Genomic DNA, 26,742 nt, shown 5'->3' with positions numbered 1-26,742 from the left:
GTGGGGTTAAAAATTACTTCCAGATTTTATATATCTACAATATGGCTACACACACCACATGCAAATAGAATGTTGTTGGAAAGTCCACTTAAAAGTCTTATCGGTAAACAGTTATTAATGAACAATGGTAACTAAAATATGAAATGATGAAGATGAAATGGGGAAGAAAAAACGCCAGGCTTACAAAAAGCAAATGGGGTACCAAAGCTATTAGTCTGCAGAGAAAAAAAATGAACAGATATTCTTATAGAATAATTAGAATTTTTAAACATGGAGGCCATATGGTGCAGAAAAAAATACTGTTTCATGCCCTACCCACTTTGTTTTACCTCTTCAGCTGTCGAAACTGAGCACTGCAAGTTAGAGAAAGAGAGAAATAGCAGGCATATCAAACTGAGGTGGAAGCATCAAGCTAACAAGAAGGAAAATGAAAGTGCAAGAACAAAATCTAGTAGCAAACAGAAAGTGTACGGTTAGTGAAATTTGTGAATTCTGTTCAGAGTAACACAAGGCCAGCGTATAAAGAGCTTTTCAGGAATAAAACATCACAATACTTATACCAAAACAAAATTTGATAATTATGGATCAATTCAAAAAGCTAAATCACCAGTATAAAGATAGCTGTCACCTTTTAGAAAACGACTATTAGCCAAGTCAAATGAGCTTTAATAGGAAGTCACATGGCTGAAAAGAAAGATACTTCTTGTGTAAAGGTACGTTAATTGTTCCTATACAATGTATAGGTATCTATTCTCAAATGCAAGTAAAAATAGGCTTTTTGTACTAATAAAACCTTCTCTTGATGGGCACAGGAAGTCATCATCCAGACTATACTGCCACCTACAGGATTATTGTAGACTTGCAAACAAAAAAAAAATGTAGGCAAGCCCAGAATAACCAACCTCACTGCCAGCATGTCTCAGTTTTGTAACAAAGCAGTAGAGAGAGCAGGGCCAAAAACCGGTTGGGGGTGTGACTTGTGGACATCAACAGACTCCAAGAAAAAAGGATTTTACTGTGGGAACAAAAATCTTATTTTTTTCTTGGTCACTGGGGGACACAGGAAGCCTTGCACATCTGGGAAAGAGGTGCTTCATGCCAAAAAGCCCAAAGACGTACTCACAGACCTAGCAGAAATGCACCCCGACGAGAAAGGTTGGAACTCGATCTTTGAGATCATAAGTTTGGATGATAGGCTTCCTAAGCCACCTAGAAATGGTGAACAGATGCACCCTGTGGGTTAAAAATAAGCTCACATCCCGACCCACATCCAGACAACGGAGGGAAATTTCCTTTTGGCGAACTGGAGCCTGACAGCGGGATGCAACAATGTCCTAAATGAAGTGAAAGGCAGAAAACTACCTAAGGAATGACAGAAGTCCTGGGCCTCAACACCTTCTGGTTCCTGCAATACCAGAAGAGGTTCCATGCAGGATTGGGCTGCCAGACCAGATACTCACCTCATAATAGAAAGAATTGACTGCGCTAGAATGTGAAACAATGTACCGGTATGTGCAAAATCTACGTCAGCTAGCTGCAGCACTCACAAAAAAAGTGTATGTGCTTCCAATTGTAATGAGATCTGTGTTGTGCTGTGCCTGGTAATCTTATATGTGCTAATTAACAAAAAATATATGTATTTGTATAAACATATTCCTTTCACAAATTAAGTGCCAATATTTGAATCAATAACGTTTGTAAGTGTTACTTTGTAAATCTTTCTTTTCCTTTCCATCGCCGTCAAGAGGCCAAGCCAGAAATTTACTGCATTAAGTGTAGAAGCGACATCTAGGTGGTCAAGAATGTGTATTACAGCAGATTGTATTAGAAAGTTATGGAATAGGATATACCGTAGTTACTATGTAGGATAAATAGTTGTACACTAGTGGGTGAGAGTAGAGAGAAATGTCTCTAATAGGATCACACCAGACGTTTCTGCAGTGCAGAGAGCATAAGATTCAGAACCCACAGAAGCTACATGAAACCCTTCTGTACAAAGATCTTAATCCAGGAGTGAGAGGCCAACAGCCTCTGACACAATAGAAACGGCAGAAACCTGACCATTAATAGTACTGAGAGTCAGACGCTGGTCTACACCTAAATTTAGGAAGGACAGAATTCGACCCACTGGGGAGTGAAGCCCCGAGACTTACACCAAGTGAAGACATAATGATGCCAGGCGGGTGGGGGGAGTGGTCTCTTTTGCACTTCACAATTTGTATGTCTATATAAATGACTACTTGTATCTCTATACTGTCATCTCTGAGCCTGATGAAGGGGACCCTGCCTGGCCCCGAATGTGCTTGCAAACGAGAGATGGCATACGTCAATAAATGAACACTTATTTGCTGTAATGATCAGTCTGGTGTGCTGGTGACATTCTTCAATTATCTACAGGTCCTGGAACACCCCCAGGGTTCAGGAACTGCTGGCTGAGCAAGTCTGTCTGCCAATTGTCTATGCCTGGAATGTAAAGAGCTCAAAGCCTGGAATATGAAGTTCTGCAAGCTCTGTCTCCTCTGGAATGAACACTTTGGCCTGAGCTGTGTACAGGTTTAGACCCAAAAACTACAAATCCAAATTTCTATCAAGATGGTCATGGTTTGAAGGCCATGTGGATCAAACGTTTGATCCATGTGACAAACATGAAAAATGAGACAGGAGACTTCTAGCAAACCGTTACAGCCATCTGCTCCATGCATTCTATAAGTAAGGGATCGACCTTGGCAGCAGTTACATCTCTTAAGGGATATTGATAACCCAGACATGGTTGGAAAAAGCCAGTCACAACCAGAATCGGATAAAGATCATGGCCCGCCATTAAAAACAATGCTCTAGAATGGGCATTCTCAGTGGGGACATAGTACTTAATCCTCACTAAAGGGTGAACAAATAGCTTGTCGGGATGTTTCAAATCTCCACAGAGAAATAGTTGGAAAAGCAGATGCAAAAGGGAAAGACCTTGCATCCTTACGACATTTAAGCAACCCAAGACTGAAAAAAGCAATGGTAGAAGCAACAAGCTGATCCTCTAGTTTAAAGTGGTGTGCACTGCATCAATAGGAGCTGAAGAGGTAATACGAGTACCAGTAGACTGCAACTCCTCAGGGGCAAGATCAGTTAAGGACTAGAGCAACTCAGAATTAGAGTCTCTGCAGCAGATGGCTTGGAAGCTGCTCAGGCCACAGGCAACAGAATCTTGAGTCACTCATCGGAGTCAGCAAATAACTCGATAATTTGGGTCATAAAATCTTGCATAAAGAACTCAGCCTCACCCAGTACAGTGTGGTGTTCACATCTGCATAATATCCCACCCAGAGTATGTCGGTGCTCAGTCCCACAGCATTAAACCCTTCCACAGCAAAAAGGGAAGAAACAGGGATTAATGGCACCCAAGCGAGCCAATACAAATTGAGGTAGTTCCCGATGCTTGGACCAACCAGCCACTCAGTGAGTCTTCAGGGATAAGGCAGCCAATGCCAAAACCTGGAGAGCACTTCGCTGTTAGTTTTTACCATAACTGAGACTGAAAAGCACCCAATGAACTTTCAGGCTTTCCCCACATGTCTAGTCCAGTGGGGTTCAGATGTGCTACTCCAAAAAGGCAGGCTGAGGGTGACAGTCAGAAAGAAGCCTGTAGAGAGGAATGATAACGTACGATAACGTCTCAACACAGCAGAGCGGTAGAAAAGACATCCCTAGGACACCAGCATAAAAAAAAAAAAAAAACAACAGGCAGGCTGGGAGTGGGAGGGGTTATCCTGGTCTGGCCACAGTTTTTTTTGTTCTGTTTGCAGTGTCCAATCCTCCTGTAGGTGGCAGGTTTAACCCAAAGTTTAAAGACTTACTGTGTCCCTCAATGAACAAGGAAATTATTTTGGACCCAATTTATATTTTGGTTTTAAAGGTTTGTTTTTAAACCTTTTTTTAATATATACTTTATATGACGAAGGGCAAGATAAAGGAGTCCCCGCATACAATGAATTTTTTTCTAAAGACAGGGCAGTACAAGTTTTCTTCCAGATACTTTGAGGGTTAATTTATTAGAGGAGCAAATCATGTTTATTTTTCAAAGCGAGTTTTCACATAGCTTAGTAAAGAAACATGAAAATTCACTTTTCAGAGAATACTCAATTATGTGCAAGGAAAGTTAAGGGCCCGTTTACACTTTTCCAACGAGGTGCATTGCAGAAATGGCACCACAACACACTAAGGCAAAGCAGTTCTGATACATGCATTGCAGTGAACGATGGTCGGTAATGCCCTACCATGAATTGTGGTGCTTGCGTCAGAAAAAAATGCTGCACATCTTTTTTTGGTTGTCCATTGCAATGCATTGGCTACCTGCCCTAAAGCATGGTAACACGTCAGTGTGTAAGCGTGTGTAGAAAAGTACAGGGACAGTGAGACAACTGCTATGAAGAGGTCCAATCTCCTTTACAGAGTGTGGTCAGGAATGAGGGGAGGGTCACACTGCTGTCACCCTCGATTTCAGCTTCTTCTGCACACAGGTTAAAAATAAAAGAATGCAAGGAGAGACAACTTTAAGATGAAAGTAATACATATACTGTTTTCGGGATAAATTAAACTTTCTTTTGGCAATATTGTCTTGCAAAAATTACTATAATATAAATATACGTAAAAATTGTGTTACTGTACATAAAAAAAAAATCTATAATTTGTTCAGTTTTTGACCCTAAAATTACCTTTCTGGTACAAAGCATTGCAATGTTGTTTACAAATGAAATAAAATGTATTTCAAAGTTGTGCATTTTTTTTTAAAAAGACAAAAAAAAAAAAGTTTAAATATTAAAAATAATAAAAGAGTTAAAAGGATTAACCAAGGGTTATGAGAGAGAGAGAAGGGGAGGGGGAGAGAGAGAGAAGGGGAGAGAGAGATTTGAATGCAACCAATCGATTAGTTGAAAAAAATTGGGCAACTAATCGATTATGAAAATAACCGTTAGCTGCAGCCCTATATGCAGGTGAACCCCGTTGAATCTCAAATTAATGGAATTAGAGTAAATACAAAGTAACAATTCTATTACTTTGTGAACATTGTTCAAAAGCTCAGTTCTTGACAGCAGTGGCTGCTGACAGCTGCTGTATTACTCTGCAAATCCTGGCTCTCATTTTGACAGATGAAATAGTTTGCTTGTAAAAGTGGCGTGGGAAGCGCAAGCAGTGGTAAAAAGACAGGACATGCTACAAATGTCATGTGTACTTATATCCATTATACCATAATTTTTATGGGCATACGTGGCATATCTGCAACTGGTTAACGCAGTGCTAAAAAAAAAAGTTGACAGAATATCAGAAATTAATATTAAAAAAACACTAACTTGACACTTTCTTCTTGCTCTCCAAACTCCTCATCGTTGAAACCAAAATGATCGATAAAAGCAGATGTCATCTGCTGCATCTGGTAGTCCACAAATGCCTGGAGAAAACACATCATGCAATAAATGATGGGCACAGTATTTGGCCTGGTATAAAATAAATAAAGCAGTCATCACCTGCTGCAGTACAGTCTCTTGGGGAAAGCTAAATTCCTTTAGGTCGTTATCTTCATCATCACTGGAAGAGTGCATATTTCTTGTGTTTACCTGTAGAATACACACAAAATTCACTGATGTATACAAAGTTTATTTTATAGAATGGAAAGCAGGCTGTACCATTGTAGAAATGTACTGACACTTTAGAGCATACTTTTCTAAAGTTTATAAAACATTTCTGATTTTACTAGGGCACACTGATTGGTATTAAGTAGATGTGACATCTTGTGTGCTGTGTTGTTTAAGTAGGTAAAAGATTGCCAGGTATGTGTTAGACTATTTGGATGAAAGAAGAGATTTTATAAATCCCAGTTTAAAGTAGAGGGTGCATTATATGTCCAGATGGAAAATACAGGGGGTTTAACTAAAAATCTCTTAAAAAAGTGATAGGAAACCAAAGTCAGTAGAATTCAAACGCTTCATTAAGATGCAAAAGGAAAAAAACAAAAAAAAGTCAAAGTACCGTATTTTTCCGTCTATAAGACGCCCCCATGTATAGGATGCCCCCCACTTTTCTTACCCAAAATTCAGAAATCAATATTTTCCATGCTCTTTTGCATAACTGATTACATCCAGTTTAAATTTTGCAGAGTAAGATAGCTGCTTCCTGGTATTGGTATTTTTTTTGTTTTCTGACATTTTATGGGCTCAGAATGCTCCGACATTACCGCTCCCTGTTGCATCTGGGCACTGGCTACAGGCTCTGCGCAGCATCAGCTGAAGTCGGGTACATAAGGCTCATGATTTAGAGGAAACCTGTTAGCTTGTCTCTGCAATCGGAAGTTTCACTCGTGAGGCTAGTTTGCAGAGGTATCGGCAGTTTCGCAACCGCGGTTCTCCTCTGGGCCCCCCATGTATAAGACGCCCCTCCATTTTTAGGTAAATATTTTTATGAAAAAGTATAGTCTTATACAGGGAAAAATACAGTAATTCGCAGGTGATCCACTCCCTTTTTGGTTGTCTGGTGACTAACCCCACCTCATCCCACTTAACTATACACTCAAATTCTAAAGCACCGGGGCTTCAACAGCCAAGCCACCAAAGCCAGTAACCTTGAAGCAGAATGGCAAACCAGTCCTTGGGACAGAAGGTCTGGCTGATCTGGGAAAGCCCGCTAGGAGCCCAACGATGCCTGCGTAACACAGCCGCCTGGGCCAATTTGATGCAACGAGATTTACCAAGTTGCCCTCCATCTCAAGCTTGTGGAACAGACAAGGAATGAGATTAATAGGAAGGAATTCGTAAATCAGACTATACTGATTCAACTGCTACCGATAACGGATCCTTGCATCTGGACACAAACTAGCTTAGCTTAGTGTTGAACATGAACATCTGAAGATCCACATCTGGTGTTCCTCACCTGCAGCAGAGATCTAGAAACACTTTTTTGGTGGAGACCATACTCCAGATGTCACCTTAGGAAGTCCTCGTGCCAACTGTCCATACCAGGAATTTGTACGGTGGACAGGGCAGGAATGTAGAGTTCAGTCTAAGCCAATAGCTGTTTGGCTTCCCTTTGACCAGGTCCCCTGCATGACTAAAAGGTTTTCAAGACTCCTCCCAAACCCATCTAGCTGGCATTCATCGTAAAGATGTCCCAGACAAACAGAAGGACTACCCTAACTCCAAGGTTGGATTTGTGAGCCATCAGGTTTTGGGTGAAAGATGCACAGGCAGATCCAGAGAGTGTGATTTGTCCCACACAGGCAGAATAAGTTGCAATGGTCTGGAGTGGAATTGGGAGTACAGGACTGCTATAAAAAAGGAGGCTACCAAAAGACTCGGAATTCTGTACTGTAGGTTGCAAACATTTGATAATGTTCAGAAGAGTAACGAGCCAGTCTAGAAAAGCCTTGAACTGGGCAGCATCAAGAAGGTGGCCAGATTCTCTAATTTATAAGGGAGTTCCATAGCTTACTTCTGGAGTATGAAGATCTAGCCGAATCAATAGAGTCTGAAGCATACTTTGGATGTTGTCTGATAGCCACTGGTTTTCTCAACAGGAAGATATATAAATAACCCACAATGTGACCTCCTTGATGAAGGTGTCAAGGGAGGTTATGAAGGTGTTCAAAGGGTATGTGGATGCGGAGTCTCTTACACTGCTATTCTGCAGACCGGTATTTTAGCCAGAGGCTCCTCAACACGTGAACAAACAGGACCCTTATCCTAGAGATAAGGTAAGCCACACAAAAATAGAGGGCAGTGAGCAAAAGTAACATTTTTTACAAAACTAAAGCTTCTGGAGAGGGTCCATTCAGATGTTTTAGTCCTATCCTTGATGCCACAGACCTCCTCGGGATTGCTCCTGAGGAAGTCGTCCTGTGACAAAATGCCTTGAACGAGGTAACAGCACCATGACATCACAAATCGGTGGACGGTTACTTGCACACACAGAGATGAAGTATAATAGTCCGGGAGACTGCAGTTATACCTTAGTGCTGGGGGGGGGAGGGCACTTATGGTGTGCAAGCGATTTTAAATGGCATTCATTTTCATTTTGAACATTTAATTAACTGGTTGTGATATGATGGTCTTCTTTCTTTCTAATCTATTTAAATGTATGTTATTCTGAAACCTTTTGAAGAGTGGTTCCTGTACCGACAGTGGTGGATTTAAATTTTACAAATAAAAGCCTGCTAAGACCTACTTATTAGTACTTAATATTTTGGGATTGTTGGAGACAGCTTTTACCATCAAATGGTCAGCTCTATGACTAAATTACCAGGACAACTTAAACCGTTGTTTGAAATCTACATCACTTAGATTATTTTCCTTAAAACGCTTTCACAGGGGCTGATCAGGAGAGGATCAGTCAGGAGTGGATGTCACTGTTGTGACATGTGTCCGTAGTTTTTTCTCCATCTTACGATGCAGGAAAAAAATGAAACTGACGCACTCCATGGGTGTCTATGGGGAAATCGAAGTAAACAGACATGTTTCTGTTTACTTCAGATTACCTCTGATCCTGCACAATCCGGCGCGATGAGCAGTTCGTTTTTCCAGACCTAGCCGGAGCTGGGGGGCTAACTAGGTGTAAACTGACACTCACTTAATTTTTACTCTTGACAAAAATCAGTATTTTCACTTATTTAGGTGAGGAAAAGATATACCATGTCAATATTTGTCATTTGTTAAAGTATATAGTGTTTCTTTGAAGGCATTGTTTGAATAAAGTCCTAATGCTTGCCTTTTCAAATGTTTTGGAAAAAAAGCCAACACAAAAAAAATCAACATAAAACACACACACACTTACAAGGTCAACAGTGTTCTTCTTGTTGGTGTCCGAGAGAGATCCAGAAACAAAATGTTCCCATTGCTCCTGCTGTTCCTCTAAGAGTTCTGCGGATGTACACAATCTTTAGTTATTTTGAAAAAAAAACAAAAAAAAAACACAAAAAGTGAGGTAGCCCCACCCACACTGCCACATGACAGAGTTTAGTGCAATGTGCACTGCAGACAGATCTGCATGTCCACTACGAATCAAGCAAATGTTTGTGTGTTCCGGCAGGGTTATGTGTTGCATACTCATTCTGTACACAGTGCTGCAGGTGGCATACAGAGGATTGCCACATTCTGTACAATGTGCAATATGTTACCTACTGCATAACACTCTACACTGAATCTTATGCCGTAAACTACATACGTCATACCACTAATGATCACAGCATTTTTATATAGCGTACCAGTTATTTGTAGCACAATGTATTTGTACCATTAGAACGTTCTAACTCCTTTCTCCAATGATTAGATTTCTTTTCCAAATACAAAAAAAAAAATGTATCAAGCAAGACAACCACAATTCTTTATTACAATAGGATATTTAATGGAATTTCAGCATCAAACTGAGGCAGTGTAAGTTTTAATAATGACTTCTAAGGAAACTAAACTATACAGATATTCTATAAGGGACTGCTGTCTTTATAAATGCACATCTGAAAAGCATAACCTTCCATTTTATCAACTTTAAACTATAAGGCTCATGAACATGATATAACAATCATTTTAAGGAAAGAACCATATCTTTCAGAAATCAAAAGTACTAATTTGCTGTGCAAACAGCTTGTTTAAAACTGAATTTGGGACAGACTGTTTGTGAGACAGATAAAAATCTAATCGCACAATTTCATCTGAAATGGTGACTTCTCCTCACTTTAGAGATTACCACTCAACTCCTTTTTGTGTGTCCATAACAGGAACAGAAGGAGAATTAGTGGGGACACAGACAGCAACAAAAAGCTTGAAAGGACTTTAACTATTCTCTACTTGTTTAGTCACACATTGCATAATCCAACGTTTCAGGACCACGCAGGGTCCCTTCATCTGGGCAGAGCATCTCTGCCCAGATGAAGGGACCCTGCGTGGTCCCGAAACATTGGATTATGCAATGTGTGCGACATTTAGCCCAAATAAATTGACTTTTTTTAAAATTTCATTTACGGAGTACTGGTGATTTATATCGTTCATTGACTGTTGTACACGGCGCCATCCGTGATTGTCACTGCGAGCACCACTATTTTTACTCGAACCGGAAGCGTTGTAGCGTCGGGGGACCTACTGTTTTCTGGAATTGGCCTCTCAGAAACCAGGCCATTACGCACCTGCAGGTGACTCACAGACCTGTGTCAATAGATCCACCTTCGGCGGTAGGGGCAAAGGGATTTCCCTTTGCAGATCCTGAAGGGCCATGAACCAAGGCCTCTTTTGCCAAAATGGCACTATTAGTATCAAACCAGTTTCCTCCCTCTCCAGCTTCCAAATGGCAAAGGCGTCCATCCCAAGACCTGTCGTTCTCTGTGAGGTAGAAGAACCGTTCCACCTTCTTGTTTGCTGCTGACTCAAACAGATCTACCTCTGGCAACCCCCAAGTCTCGACTATAAAATGGAAGGTGTGTGTGTCCTGGGACCACTCTGTTTTCTGCAATTCCCTCCTGCTGAGGTTATCTGCCAAACAATTCATGCTCCCTTTCTAATGAACCGCTGTCAGAGAAAGTAGCTTGTTTTTTGTCCAAGACAAGATCTTGTTTGCTAAGGCCTGTGACCTGGTACCTCCTTGTCTGTTTACCTAAGCCAGTGTTGTGGTGTTGTCCGAGAGTACTAGCATGTGTTTTCCCTCTTTCTGATGCTGAAAATGTAAGAGGGCCAAGGCTTCCTGCCCTCAACTCTCTCATATGGAACGACTTGTTTCGCCAAATATGATCCCACAACCCCAGGCCAATGAGAAGGTGGGCTCTCCACTCCCCAGCGCTGGCATCCATGGTGACCCCGAGTGGTTCTGGTTGACTCCACAACCTCCCCCCAGGTTCTGACTGCCCGTCCACCAAAGTAAGGAGTGTTTTACTCTGTCTGTAACATCTTGCCTGAGCACTCTGGCTGTCCTCCCAATGACTCAAGAGAAAGTTCTGAAGGGGCCTGGAATGCAACTGTGCCCAGAAGACCGCCGGCATGGCTGACGTCATCAACCCCAGAAACCTCATGATTGACCTGCAGGAGGCTTCGTCAAACATAGGTTCATTGCTTCCCCACTTAGCAAGGAGATCTTCTCCTGAGGGAGACTAGCCTGCTTTTGGTGTCTATCCAGTACACCAAGTACTTCAAAGTTTGCAAAGGGACCAGCTGGAACTTCTCCCTGTTCAGGTAGCCATCCCCGAGTAAAAACTCTGCCTTTTTGTCCATGGGGTCTTTTAATGCCCCCATATCCTCAAAAGATAGGTGTGACTGTTTAGAAACAGTAGAAAGTGAGGCGTCGAGTTTTGGGCACTTCTCCCAAATACCTGCGTCCTCTTCTGTAAAAGGGAAATCTGTGCTTAAGGCTGGAAGAAAAGAATATCCTCTTTTCAGGTTGTTCCAATTCTGATAGAATCATATCTTTCAGGGACTTATGAACCGAGAGTGTCCTTCTTTGTCTGGAGCCCCTTGTACATCTTATGTACCAAGAGCTCCTTTAACTCCTCTTTAAACCCCAATGTATCCCAAATGGCTTTCAACAATTTCCCGGTTTCAAAAGTGGGGGAACAAGTATTTTGCCCTATTTGGTTCCTGAAATTCAGCATCAGAATCCTCATCCTCAGAAGCATCAGATCGTCTGGTCCCTGTGGGGAATCCGAACAAAATCGCTAGGTGCCTCACCACCGAATAAACTATCAGTGTACACACTCGAGCCACCTTCCCCCCGAAGTGCACGGATTGCTCTGTGCCCCGGGACCTGGCCCAGCAGAACTCTGTATTATGGAGCAGAAAGACATGTAGAGACCATTTCTTCTCGCATGGTGTCCATAAGTCCTTTGAACATTCCTGTTCAAAAGGTCCTGTTCAAACATTCCAAGATGACGCCAGCTTGATGTTACAAGAGGCGCATCTTCTACCCTTCGGGCGGGAAGTACCAGCTTGAGCAAGGGGCTTTGTATCCAAGGCCTTGACCTGTGAAGACAAGAAAAACGCACTCAGCACCTTGTGCTCAAGGCCACCACTTATCACCCAGTGCCACACAATAGACACCCAGGATGCCATGGAGAGCCACCCCCACCTGCCCTCCCAAAGCAAAGCGGACCCAGCCAGGTCTTTCAATATGTCGGTGTCTCTCTCGAGTAGCGTGGCCATGAGCGCAGCAAGAGCCTCCGCACCCATGCTGGTGCCTTGCTCACTTGCCCCTCAAATGATTCCCCTTGAGCATTCCACCGCACAGCGCTGGAACACAAATGCGGCCTGTTCCGCCTACCAACACCCGATGTGCGTCACCTTTGTGAAATCACTTCCTGCACGCCAGCCGAAGCTGACGATAGTCTGCCACATCCTCGCCCCTGAAAGCAGAACAAGTCTCCCCTTCCCCCAACCCCCCCCCATCCGGAGGATCAGGTCACAGCACCAAGGCAAACGTAAGGCCCTGTCATTACCGACTGTTGCCAGCAACTGGGAGGAGGTAAGGGAGGCTCCCATGAGACATCTCCATCACCATACTTTCTCAAGCAGGGGGAGGCATTGGACTCCCTGGTTGCGACTCCTTCAGCCTCCCAATGGTCAAAGGGCACACAAGGAAGGGGAGGCCTGGAGAGGATCATAACCACAGTTATTTGAAAACACACACAGGGGGAACTTCATCTGAAGTCAACTTGCGCCTTGGAGGATGGTTGCCACCCCTTGAATTATGGAGGGAAACCTTGGCACCATCAATCGGTTGCGGGACCAATTCGGAAACCCACATATGCCAAATCTCCAGGCTCCTCTGTCCCAGTGTTTTGAGACCGCATAATGTGGGAGACCCCTGCAACTAGCACGATGGCCTGAATAAAAATAAACGTTACGATGTTCCTGTTAGCCGGAGGAAACACCAAAAAAAAAAACCTGAGGTGGGATTGTAGATGTGTCTTTTTTTTTTATCTAATGTGGATGAGTTTCCTGTTTCAGGTGGGCGGAGCCCTTTCATTGGCTGTCCTGGAAGATAACTGGGGAAATATCTATGTATATTAAAGACAACATAGCCATTATAGTTTGATTTGTATTTACATGTGAGCAGATCCAAAATGGTTTCTCTTAGTCTATACAAAGTGGCAGACACAGAGTGCTATAGTGCAAAGCTCCAAGCCAGCCTTATGTGTCATGTATATCCTTGCAAGTAGCAAAAATCTCAACAGTTTGTATCCGAGTATAAAATTATCCAATATGGCTTGTTTTATCCTTGCATATGTGCAACATAGCAAGCAAGAGATATTGTAATGCAAAGTTCAGTGCCGACCAGCTACTGTAGTTCATTTTCTCCAGCAAATTGTTCATAATAGGAGTATATGCAGGTAAATGTTGATGGGAAGCCTTAAAATTAGTCAATGAAGCTCTGTGCGTCCTGAGGCGCCGCCACTGCAGGTGCCCGTGTTACACAGCAACTTCAAATGCCATATTAACAGTAGGTATCTTAAATGCAGTGCATACACGCGATATAGGTTTCACCCAGTCCATTACAATATAGCTTGTTTGCTATGGATTCTTTCTAACGTACAGTATTTCAGACCACTAGGAAAACCTTTATGTTTGGAGGCAAAATGCCTTGTTATAGGTGACAGCAGGTTATAGGCTTTTATATCTTCCACTTGGTCAGAGATTAGTTTTTTAAAAGCTCTTAGTTTTGCCTATGTAATACATACCACAAGGGCACGTCAAAAGATAGGCAATGCCCTCTGTATTGCAACTGGCAAAATGTCGAGGTACAAAATAATTACATTCGGTATGGTGATTGTCGAACCTATCTGCAAATAGGGGAAGAACTCACATTCTTGGCACGTATAAGTGGCCCAGGATTTAAAACATTGTTTCGGTTTTAGTTGCATTATATTTGCTTCTCATTAGTAAATTCTTCAGGAACCTAGATCTACTAAATGATTTCATAGGGAAGTTTGGAACTAATGATTTGGATACATCATCTCCCTTTAATAATAGGTAACAATGCTTCTGAAGTATATTTTGCATCTCCTCTTGCGGTGTACATAATGTAGTTACAAAACGCAGCGGCCCTGATTCTGCACTATTTTCTTTTCAATCCTTTGTACTTTGAATAGGCCTTCGTTTTTCCCTCACTTTTATAGGCATTGGTGAGGGGTTCCCTTCCATATCCTCTTCTATCCAATCTAATTCTCAGTTTTTGTACTTCTTTCTAAAAAGCCTCGTCTTTAGAGCAGTTTCTATTAATCCTTAAATATTCCCCATAATGAATATTCCTCACTACATGACTGGGGTGGCTGCTGGTTGCTAGTAAAAGTTTATTGCTTGCCGTTTCCCTTCGATACAATTTAGTGTATAGCCTACCATTCTAATCCTTACAAATAAAAATATTTAGAAAGGGAATGCAGACTTAATCAAACGTAAATTTTAGATTCCAGGTGTTCTGATTTAGAAGTTTTACGAAGTCTTATTTCTTCCACCGATCGAGACCACGGAATCATAATATCATCGATGTACCTGTGCCAGGGCATCACGTGGCACAGGTAGATGGCAGTCATCTCTGGAGAATACCTCTCGAGGTCTCCTAGTATATTATTGTACAGGATCGCCCAACCGCAGCAGACCATGAGTTTCAAGGAGAAGTTTGAAAGCGTTATGGGATGAGCCTCTATTCCCAAGTGTGAACGGGGCTTAAAGGACTAAGATGAATGACATATCAGAAAACCATTTTACATCAAACCTGAGCTGCAGCATCTATACTATTACATCCCCTCCTCCCTAGAACAATGAAAATTTCCAAAAGAAAAATAAAAAAAACCACTGGAAAATTACTGGTTTGTGAAATGTTTCTCTACAGTATCTAACAAGCTTACTGTATGCATCTTTACCAATTGGAAATTCAAAGCGTTTAAAAAAAAAAAAAGAAGGATTTCATAATAGTTTTCAAGTAGTTACTGAAAAAATTAAGGTGGAGCAAAAATCTTTCAAGTTTTTATTTCTCCATACAACATAGCATTACACTAAAAAGCGAACTCCTGCTTTATTTTCTCAACAGATCTTCAGTGATTATTTAAATCAATTTGCTGTCCTCACCTTTAATCAGCTGCCCAACAAGCGATGCATTGTGTCCTTTTTCTGAGCTTTGCACCAATGCGTTTGCGATTTTGGTGAGATGCCCCATAAAACCTTTCCTCCGTCCACCTCCTGACCTAAAAAACATTTAAAAACTGATGTAATAGCAACATGGGTTGTGTAACCGAAATACAGGTTTTACAAACAAACATTCTAATGGACTGCAAATACACACACCTGCATAATAAGTTGTGGGCCTCTTCTCCAGTTTCTTAGCAATACAAACAAGCGCCCACACACAGGAAGGATGTTCAACTGTGCAACTATATTTAATAGCCTACGAGTTTAAAAAACCCTGTGCGCATTTTACTATACTATGAAATCTATACACATACTGTATATACACACACTTGGGTCTTCCCTCTGCTGCAGAACCAGAAAGTGCCTCTATACTCAATTTGGATTATTATGGATATTTTTGTGGATGAGCACTCAGGCATTTACCTTACAAATAGAGAGTGTGGTGGCTATCCCTGGTACCCACACAAAATGAAACTAAAAACAGTGTTTTCAATAAGCAAAAAAACAAAAACACAATAACAACTCACTGTTCTTTTTCATTATCCTCCCATGCAGAAAGTATCCTTTGTACAAGCTGACATTTCTGTAAAAGCTGGCATTAAAACAAAAAAACAAAAAGTAATGATTCCAACAAAACTGTTTACTTTATGAAGCTCTTTAAAACCATAAGAACAAGACAAGGCAACAAGCACAATGTTATTTTCTGAACTCAGTATTAACCAAATACAAAGTTACAGGTTCAGGCCTTCATGGGCACTTCAGGATAGACCTAAATTTATATGTAGACATTTCTAGATACCAACTTTAGATATTTGTAGTGTATCGCCTTTAATGAACATCTCTCACAAAAAAAAAAAAACTGACAAGTAATTTATGTTTTGGGTTTCTTTGTTTTGAAGAAGTTTGTTTCCTTTTACTGTTGTCTGGGGTTCATGCCTCACTTTTTGTCTCTCTGGTCACTTTCACAAAGTCAAAGTGTTCCAACAGTGGCATAGAATACAAAACGGAGGTTATAAGCCTTTTCTATTCCATCCATTTCAAAATTTGAAAAGAAACTTAAAAAAATAATCACAGAACTATGTAAAAGCTTTTATGCGTTTCAACATTTAGAGGTCCTATAATATAAAAACAAAACACACTTCAAAGTCACTTCAAAATATGAGACTTTAAAAAAATACTCAAAATAATTCAAATGAAACATCCTTACATATTTAACCAGTTCATTCTCTTGGACATCGTTTTCATTGGTTTCTTGAATAGGGATTGAATTTAAAACCGTTGTGATGCAGACCTCAATTTGTGAGTGCAAGAAGTTATTGTACATGTACTTGAAATACAGATTCTGAAACAAAGATACAAAAGTGTTAAAAAAAAAAAGGAGTTTGGTCCCTTTACGACATGCAGATTTTAGGAGTTTTAATTTCCTCCATAGCTTCAGTCTACTATAGGTTGCATGTTTACAACAATATAGAAGGTTTAATAGCTTAGGAGGGAGGAATAATACAGTGTTTCCCCGAAAATAAGACACTGTCTTATCTTTTTTTGGCTCAAAAAACCACACTAGGTCTTATTTTCGGGGTAGGTCTTTTTTTAAATGTACAACAATCCACACTTATGCATGTAGAGAAGTCTACATGTATTCATGTACAAAATATGGTGATCAGGGCAATCAGGGGTGCTGTACCTTTCCAAGAGCAATTTGCTAACCAATCGCTGGCCAGAATGAGCGAAGCGCGCTTTCACTATCGATTCCTCACAGGCGGATTGCATTTGGCATCACTCCGCCTGTGACAGGAGTCGGCACTAAAAAGAAAGCATCGGCTTATGCGGCTCTGCTCCCTCCGGTGCCGCCTCGCTTCCTCTAGCGCTGGCTTCGTTGGCACCGCTGATTCTCTCCTGCGGCTCTCCAAGTTCCCCCTTATGCCACCACCGGCCCTGGGAATGGTCACAACTAGGTCTTATTTTCAGAGTAGGTCTTATATTTTAGCAATTCCCAAAAATAGTACTAGGTCTTATTTTCGGGGTAGGTCTTATTTTCGGGGAAAAGGAATGGTGAGTTTTAGTTTCCTCCATAGCTTCAGTCTACTATAGGTTGCATGTTTACAACAATATAGAAGGTTTGATAGCTTAGGAGGGAGGAATAATAATGGTGAGTTTTAGTTTCCTCCATAGCTTCAGTCTACTATAGGTTGCATGTTCACAACAATATTGAAGGTTTAATAGCTTAGGAGGGAGGAATAATAATTGTGATGTATTTCAAATAAACTACTTACTTTAAAAGTAAAAGAAAGAATAGATTTGAATGTTGGACTTCTTAGAAAATGGCTGCTGCATTGGAAGCGTTCTGTAGTAATGGAGGAAGTAGATGGGTTTTTAACATCTGAGTACTTGACTTGCCTTTTACTCAGTCCAGTGTGCACCTCTTTCCCTAGGAACACACACAATGTACACAAAACCCCCAGAGGTCACAGGACAGACTGGCCTCTACAGGCTGCACTGGGGAGGAAGCGATTTCAACAGAATTAAAAGGAAGCACGAAGAGATGATCAGTCTCTCCCTTCTGCTTGTCCCTCCAGGCGACAAGGGGGAGCAGTCATGGAGTATGAAGTGGAAGAGTTGCTGGGTGGCTGAAAGGTGCAGTGTCTGGTGTGTTTGGTTCAGTGTCAGGAGTGCTGGGAGCAGGGAGGTTCAGTATCAATGGTGCTGGGTTGCAGGGAAATGGTGTCAGCTTGCAGAATGCCAGGGGTACTGGGTTCTTCACAGCCGTCTACTTAAAAGTCTGCAGTGAGGCTTCCCCGACCTAGTGCCACTGCATGTTGACCTAAGATAAGTGCAGGGAGGTTTAGTTAGTATGGGCAGTGGGTCATTAGGATTCAGTTATTAAGTTAGCCTTCAGACTTAAGCGTTCCGGTAATAGGATTTTATGTACTCACAGTAAAATCCTTTTTCTCTGCGTTCACTGGGGCACACAGCGGAGATCTTGATCTCTGTACCGATGAGTTATACCGCCACTTGCAGGAATAGGACGGTAGACACAAAAAAAGAAGCTCTGCGCTAGGGGTGGCTCCTGCTGGTGGCCACATCCCGATCCAAGGCAGCTCAGTCACAAAGCAGTAGAACTAAGGCACAAAGATCCAAAGCGTGCTGTGTCCTTCAATGAAAGCAGAGAAAAAGAAAAAAAAATCCTATTTTCTCTTTCATTCATTGAGGAACACATCGCAGAACTTGATAACTGTACCGATGGGATGTCTCAGGCCAGTGTACACCGAGGGGGAGAACCAATTAAAAATTAACCAGAAAACCCCAGCTCACACAAACTAAGCAGCCGCCTGTAAAAATCTGCGACAATAGCAAACATTTGCAGATGCAACATCACCTCTAAAGAAAAAAAAAAAAGAGTAAAAAAGTGTGTGCTGACGACCAGGTAATCACCTCAAAGACTTAAGAAACAGGTGCTTGATGTTTAAAAGCCCATGAGGTGCTAACCACACCATGAGTAGAACTGGGTAGTAGTAAGTAACCGGAAACGGTGGAGAGATTGTCCTAGAAGAGCATAAGCCTAATCAATTATCTGTATGTGCCAACAAGAAATGGTAGCTGTAGAAGCCTCTTCTCCTTGCTGTGGGTTCAGTAAATCACAAAAAAAGAATCTGACTTACGGAAAGATTTAGTAGCAGACAAACTTGCACCGCCTTAACTACATCCAGAAAGATGACCACTATTTTTTTAGGATGCGCTGGACGAGGACAAAGTGAGGGTAAAATATCCTCATTGAGATAGAAATCAGATATTGCCTTAGGAAGAAAGGAACATCTAGGACGAAGAACTATCTCCTCTTTGTGCAAAATCAAAAATGGAGGTTTACACATGAGGCACCTATTCCAAAACTCTCTGCAACACCATCGTGAATTATCTCAAAAGGAGAATTCTGTGAAGCCAAGAGAACCAAATTTTCGGTCCCACTGAGGCAAAGGAGACTTAACTGGAGCTGAAACATGAAAAACACCTTGAATAAAAAAAAAAAAAAAGGGAGGTACAAACCAAGGAATTTGACATTTAAAGCCAACGAAAAGGCAAAAATCTGAGCAGCCAAAAAGGCACGAGGAGAAATACTAAGCCCCTCACACCAAGAAATGCAGATTTCCAGGTTTAAGGATATAATTTTTTGAGGTGTAGACTTAAATGCTTTAAGCATAGCAGGGATCACAGATTCAGACAACCGCCCCCCCCCCCATCTCAGCACCTGCCTTCCAATAGCCGTACTGTTAAAGCCAGAGACTTGTAGGAGGATGTAATATCGGACCTTCGGACAAAAGTCTGGTTGAGGAAGAAGTCAAGAGGGGACGTCCATGACTAGCCTCGCCACGTCTTTGTACCAAGGGCGTCAAAGCCATTTGAGAGCCACCAGAATCACCAGCATCCCTTCAAACGCAACTCTACAAAAGTTTTAGAGGAGGAAAAGCATAAATGAGATTCTACCTGTCCCACGGCACCACCAAGTCATTGGTCAAATCAGGACACAAAGTTCTGCACTTTCCAAATGAATCAGGAGGCCAGAAGATCCATCAAATATCTAACAAAACTAAAGCAAAACTACTGAATGTAGATCCCATTCTCCTTGATCCAAGCCTTGACGACAGATAAAATGCCTGCCAACTGAAAACCCCTGGAATGTACACAGCAGACAGAGCCGGTTACACATCTTTCTACCCAACAAAGGATTTGAGACAGTCCCATGCTCTTGATAGGCGAGGAGCACCTCCTTGATGATTGACTTATGCTACCACAGTGGCATTGTCTGACTGAATCCTGACCGGATGTCCCTGTAGTAGAGTCGTCCAATGTAAAAGAGTTTAATCGCAATGAACCTCCTCCTGTTCTTCAGAGCATGGGAACTGGGAAATCAAGCCAAAGCGGCTCTGACCGTCCCGTTCACCTGCATTTGTTGGTCCAACGAAGAGGGTGACTTGTCCCATTGTTTAAGAATCTCTCTCTACGGAATCAGAGCACATGTACCTGGCTCAAAAGGAGGCAACCAACTAGACCCAGGACTCTCATACAAGTGCGAAACGTCACCCGTTTGCAAGAAAGCAATACCTGAATTTGAAGCTGAAGCCTGTGAATCTTTTCCAGAGGAAGAAAAAAAAAAAACCTTGGCCCGATACATCCAGGATCAGTCTGAGCTGCCTTGGATGGGGGTGTGGCCACCAGCAAGAGCCTCCCTAAGAGCCAAGCTTTTTTTGTGCCTAGCGTCCTAGTCCTGCAAGTAGAGGGATGTCTTGCTGTACTCCTTACCCGATATACAATAGAAATGTAAATGGGTGCTCGTAGTGACCTCGGTTGGCGCCGTAAATACAGATACATGATCAGAAATGTCACCAACACCAAGATGACTTGTGCAACCAGGAAACGTCCATTTATTGACACTATAGCCACTCGGATGCCACCACTTTCAGGGCTGCGCAGGGTCCTCTTCATCTGGTCATTCTGAGCCTGATGAAGGGGAACCTGCACAGCGCGAAAAGCGCTTGCATCAGAGTGGGAATGGGTGCCAATAAATGGACGTTTCCTGATTGCACACGTCATCTTAGTGTACTGGTGACATTTCTGAACTAGTCCTGCATGTGACGGTATAACCCATCGAAACAGAGATCAAGATCGCTGCTGTGTCCTTGGCAGTATTCCCGAGTGTGGCTCGGGGTTTATTTTCATTACCAAAAGCAGTAACCCCGAGCCATATTTAAACGTTAAAAAAAACGCCCAAAAATGAAAAAAATGGGGGGAAAATGTGTCTTCATGTGCTTTCCATGTTTAAAAAAAAAAACTTTCAGCTTATTAAATCTCAGCTGTTTTATACGTTTAAAGAAGAACTAAAGTAGAACGCCTTGCAGTGGGGCTACCCGTGCACTGAAAGTGCTAACTGCTCGTTCTTGTCTAGCTTTGGGAGAGTATAAATATTTTTAGCACCTAGTCAAAACGAGCACTTGACCTTTGCAGTGCGGAGGTAGCCCCAGTTCAAGGCTTAAGAAAAAGTTTTCCTGAAATAGTTCTTTTAGATCTTGGCAAATGTGTTGAAGAAGTTCTCAGTTTAACCACTTGCTGTGCCGGAGCAATTTCGTACTATTTGCACACACATGATAATCTGAATTTTTGGCTAGAAAACAGCTTCAAAACAATTATATATTTTCTGAATGCAGAGGCCCTGTAGAATAAAAAAAATGCTAGTTGCAATTTTTTATGTCGCACAGTATTTGCACAAAGGTTTACCAAACCTGTATTTTTAGGATAAAATACACTAAAATGAAATTTAGTGCAGAGAAACAAATACCTATTTTTCTGGTAAAATATAAAAGATGGGGTCATGTCAGGTAAATGGATACCAAACATGTCAAGCCTTAAAATTGCGTTCACCTATGAAGCTGCAAAAAAACTTCAATACCCCAAATTTAGCATAGGGGACACTTTAAAAGCTTTTACTGCATAGGCGCACCGATGCGCGTTTGTGTAAGTATGTGCGTGCAGGTGGGGGGCGGGGGACTTTAAAAAATTTTCACTTTAAGTTACTTTAATATATTTTTTTACACTAACCTTATTGCCATCACATAGGGGGCCAAGAAGCCTCTTATGCAATAACAGATAGGGTGTGACAGGTCCTCTTTACGGAGACATCAGTGTCTTTCAGACCCGTCACCTAGGGATCCGAAAGAAGCTGAGGAAGCAGAGGCCTGCTTCCCCACCCTCAACTGGCTCCAAGAGCCGGAGAATGTAAATAGTGACACCGGCAGTTATGTAAAACACATAACTTCGGGGTCCAGTGATCGGAGTAGAGACCTGCAGCTAGGAGCTTGCTGATTTCTCTCCGGTCGTTGTGGGGGGTCCCGCCATGCCGGTCCCCGAACGGGGGCAGCAGAGCCAGCGTAGGGGATAGCACAATTCGCTGATCAGTACAAACAATCCAGCGACTGTATAGACCCCGGATCACTTGTACCTGAACAGCTGTCACCGGCTGTTTAAAATGACACCAAGAACACGGCTGCAGCAGCACCTGTGTTCTTGGTATAACCACTTCCGCAGGCCGCCGTATATTTATGTATTGGGGCCCGGAAGTGGTTACAAGATGGATGCTTTTCTTGTTAAAAGAATTATACATCAAATTAAAAAACATACTTCAAAAATAAGGAAGCATTCAAACAGCATTATATTAATGTTTCCACAACTTTTCCCTCACCTACCATTATGCCAATCTAAATCAACTTACACCCTCCCCCCCTCCACCGTATACTCGCACCAAAGCCACCGGCTTTCTGTTGCAATGTTCATCTGTGGCAAGCTAGGAGTAAAAAAATATGTTATTAGTGATGGGGGACTTCTGGTGCTGATTGCTGGTATCTGCAAAGATCCCTGCAGACTAAATCAGCAGTACTGTCTATAAATGCCTGGTCCCACCCACTGTGCCTTCACACCAACCCAATGCACTCTAAACCACTGCAGCTCGCACCCATCACCCTTCCCCTGCACCACATGTGCACACCAACTCCCCACTCTTAATGTGCCTGACCGCCCCCCCTTTTACACTCCACCTCTCCCACATATCTCCATTTTGCTCACGACTGCACTGATTCCTGCCTCTACACACACACACACGTCTCATTGCTCACTGCTACTGTATCAATACACACTTGTGCTCTTGTGATTTAAAGTGTCTACATACAATGAAGTCATAACTTTAAAAGAGACTACTTGCTGAAGAAAATTCATATTTACCAGCATGGTATTGATGGAATCAAGTTTTATAAGTTCCTGGTTTAAAGCCCTGTTATTTGCATTTATTGTGCTAGCAAGCAATTTCACCACATGGAGACGCGTATTCCCCAACGGTGGATCAAGAACACCCCAAGTTGTAAGTAAACTTTGTTTCTATAAAAGGAAAAAGAAATTAATTCTATTAAGATGCTTACATTCAGACAAATATATCATGGGAATAAAGGATGGCTAGAATAATTTTCTAAACTACTTTATAAAAGTATATAGAGCTGGCAAACAGGATCAATTCCCAAATGCACAATGTCAGCATTTGTGAAGGTTCTCATTCATCCAGGTCATGGTATATCTGTAAAAAATAAGTCAAGGCAACTGGAAGACGTTTCACTGGACATCCGACCAGCTTTCTCAATTCAGAATGACTTGTACAAAAATTCTCTGGGAATAAATATGGTGATGGTGAAATATGATGTTGCTCCAATCCACATCATCTGTAAGTAACAACCAGGTGTTGATTGAATTTGCATAATTGGAGATAGGAGGTGTTATTAAACTGCCCAGAGAGGTGTTAAAATAGGATTGTATGTGGCAGACAATAGATGTCTCATGCCCCCCCCTCGATTCAAGCTTGGCTCCTCCATTTTTACATAAATAGCCTCTTTCACACCTCTTTTAAACCAGTCCTCCTCGCTGTCTAGGATGCGTACTTGACTGTCTTCAAAGGAGTAACCTTTTTCTTTTAGATGTAGGCATACTGCTGAATACTGACTAGAGGGATTGACTATTCTATGCTGTGCCATACGCTGGTGTAGCTGCTGTTTTGTTTCACCGACATACAATTCTGAGCACTTCTCACCGCACTGGACTGCATACACTGTCGGTGTAACAAAACAGTAGCTATACCAGTGTATGGCACGGCATAGAAGACCCAAACCCTCTGGTCTGAATAGAGGTGGGGGATGAGACATCTATTGTCTGCCACATACAATGCTGTTTTAACACCTCTCTGGGCAGGTTAATACCTCCTAGCGCCAATTAAGCAAATACAAACACCTGGTTGTGACTAACAGATTATGTGGATTGGAGCAACATTAACCAGATTTATTCCCAGAGAATGTTTGAGCAAGTCATTTTGAATTGAGAAAGCTGGTCCAGTTGCCTTTACTTATTTTTTTACAGATGTCAGCATTTGTTATATTATCTGAAGTAAGTTATCTCCCAACATGTACAAACATACAGTAAATATTGCCTAGGTGTGGAAAATTTATATTTCTCAAAAAACTTTTGAGATAATAAAACCGCTCCAGTTCTTGCTCTCCTCAAAAGCACCTCATTGAAATTTACAGACCACACTAGAAAAACTGAAGCAATTTTTTTTTTTTTTTTTTTTTAAAGCTGAAATCCAGATAAGTGGAATACATATAAGAGCTGCAGTACCTTCCCAAAGGGTTTGTATTTCTGTCCTGAGATTTATACAGCTTTGCAACACACCACAGTCCTGCTCTGCAGGAGAAGGGAAAATAACAGCCTCCTATTACCAGCATGCTTCAGTTTTGTAGCAAAGCATTACTGAAAGCATGATTGTTAACGTAAGGCTTTTCAGTACATTTTCAATGTCTACAAAAATCCAGTTTTCTTTACCATCCATTGGGTGATATAGTAAAGCTGGCCATACACTTATTTTTTTCGTTCAAACTGCAGGCTGAAAAAAAAAAATGGAAAAAAAAATCCTCCATCAGAAGGCCTGTTGTTGCCTTTGTATTCTAACAGTAGCCACCAACCACTGTCAGATTACCCGGAGAGAGACGGTAGCAGATTGGCTGCCCACTCTGTTCATTTGAAGATTTTCTAACTGGCTCCTTCGATTAGCTGATGTCGGCACTAAGGGTGCCGACATCAGTACCCACAATGCAAATTTCGGACGGTTCTTGACTAAAATCGCTTATGTATGTCCAGCTTAAGTCTGTCACAGTAAACTTTTGAGATGTCCACAAGCCGTCCAACTGAGGGGTGGGCATCAACAAATAAACACTAACAGGCCCAAAGAAAACAAGAGAATTGGGGGATGCCTGCAGCTCAAATAGCTGCCTAAAGTACCTTGCACCCAAAGCCGCAATTAGATGAGCCAGAACCATCCACCTAAAATTTAGAGATTGTGTTACCAAAAGTCCAGATGGCAGCCTTACAAACCTGAGCAACAGTTGCCGGATGCCAAAAGTCCAAAAAATACTCGAGTGCACCTTGACAGGAAAAGTTGGAACCCGATCTTTGAGACCATAGGCTTGCATATGCTGGTATGCCCGAGCTAGTGATAGATGGTGGAAAGAGAAGCCAGTGCATCCTTTCGGGGTCTAGCAGGGATGACAATTGGGGAATTAGTCTGTCCGAAAGAAGCAGTGACTAAGATCTAGGACAGTGGTAGCGAACCTATGGCACGCAGGGCCCTCTCTGCTGACACATGAGCCCAGGTTCAGGGACCACCAATGAAAATAGATCCGACTGTCCCAGATCGCCTGGGCATCCGATCTGGGCCAGTTACAATCAGGCAGTGGCCTCTAAACAGGCTTATTAGACGGCTGCTTCCAATATGCCTGTTTAAGGGGCACTGCGGCTGCCTGATTATGCCCTGCCCGGATCGCTTACTGAGGCGATCCCGGACGGTCGGATCCATTGAGCAGCAGCTTAAAATTAACAAAAAAGTGAGACATGCTGGTAGGAGGGTTATTCCCATGGTTGGCCTACAGTTTGCCAGGGTCCAATCCTCCTGTAAGTGGTACTATAATGCAAAATGTATAATTTCCTGTGCTCCTCAATGGACAAGGTGACAGACTATAATGTCTTCCCACTACAAAAAATGTAAATGAATTACACTAACCTAATGACTTAAACATCCCATACATGTTAAAGTTACAAGCATGTAGGTATACCTTAGGTGGATCAATAAGAAGTTGATGAAACTCTGGTAAACGCTGCTTGATAGCCATTAGTGTGCCTAAACTGGCCTGGGTATTAGAGGACCCATCTAATCCAGAGGCATCCATTTCGAGCCCTTCCAGGGTGCAGTAGAAGGCAGTTAATCCACCCAGCTCAGCTCTGCAAAAGAACCAAGGATACACAAATCAAAAGAGAAAAATATATGGAAAAAAATATATAAAAACAAAAACCAGCATAGGAACCTTTTTAAAATCAAAACTTCACAACTTTAAAACTAAACACCACATAAATATAAATGTAAATAAATATTACACAGATTTTTGTTTTTAATGCAAGCAACCCCCTGTATAAGAGAACTTGGGATTGGGAAAGGAAAAGCCAGCAAAAAAAAAACCAAACAAAAACAATGGGCTAAATGCAATAAGCTACTTTAACCACCTGCTGCTTCGAGTGCGGGTGTGCGGTTTTAACGTCCAATCCCGTGCCCACTAGTCAGCGGGCACGAGCGGGAAATCAGCCTGGAATGTAAACAGCCAGCGATGGCTGTTAACATACAAGCGTTCAGGGTGCGAGCCCGGGACCAGCACAGCAGCTCTGCAGCCGGAGATCAATACACGATCTCAGTTTGATCTCCTCCTCCTCTTCGGAATGCAGGAAGTGATGTGTATTACATCACTTCCACATTCCTCTGTCACTCTCCGGTACAGAAACCGAAGATAAGCTGGTGAAGCAGATCTGCGCTTCATCAGCTTCTCTGGGGGTCCCTAGGTGACATTAGGGGTCTTAAAGACCCATGATGTCTCCATAAAGAGGATCTGACACTGAAAATTGGCTATCACAAAGGGGGCTTGTTAGTCCCCTATGTGATAGCAATAAAGCTAAGTGGAAAAAAAAAGATTTAAAAGAATGG

General features: G+C 42.1%; 1 protein-coding gene across 1 annotated transcript in view; it reads right to left on the bottom strand.

Annotated features, from left to right (window-relative positions):
* Positions 1-26,742, bottom strand: part of LOC108799279 (serine/threonine-protein phosphatase 6 regulatory subunit 1-like) — a gene marked incomplete at its 5' end in the record, with an annotated part of 72,946 nt that overhangs the window by 42,321 nt on the left and 3,883 nt on the right. Inside the window, 9 exons of the mRNA XM_018571125.1 lie at positions 330-353; positions 5,343-5,440; positions 5,517-5,606; positions 8,812-8,897; positions 15,078-15,193; positions 15,665-15,729; positions 16,345-16,479; positions 22,902-23,054; positions 25,826-25,991. Coding sequence (XP_018426627.1) covers positions 330-353; positions 5,343-5,440; positions 5,517-5,606; positions 8,812-8,897; positions 15,078-15,193; positions 15,665-15,729; positions 16,345-16,479; positions 22,902-23,054; positions 25,826-25,991 — 933 coding nt within the window. The remainder of the gene's footprint in view (positions 1-329; positions 354-5,342; positions 5,441-5,516; positions 5,607-8,811; positions 8,898-15,077; positions 15,194-15,664; positions 15,730-16,344; positions 16,480-22,901; positions 23,055-25,825; positions 25,992-26,742) is intronic.

Source organism: Nanorana parkeri, unplaced genomic scaffold, assembly GCF_000935625.1.
Source record: "Nanorana parkeri isolate BGI_ZX_2015 unplaced genomic scaffold, ASM93562v1 scaffold1684, whole genome shotgun sequence".
Classification (NCBI taxonomy): Eukaryota; Metazoa; Chordata; class Amphibia; order Anura; family Dicroglossidae; genus Nanorana; species Nanorana parkeri.
The sequence above is the reverse complement of the archived record's forward strand: the minus strand, read 5'-3'. Positions and strand labels throughout refer to the sequence as shown.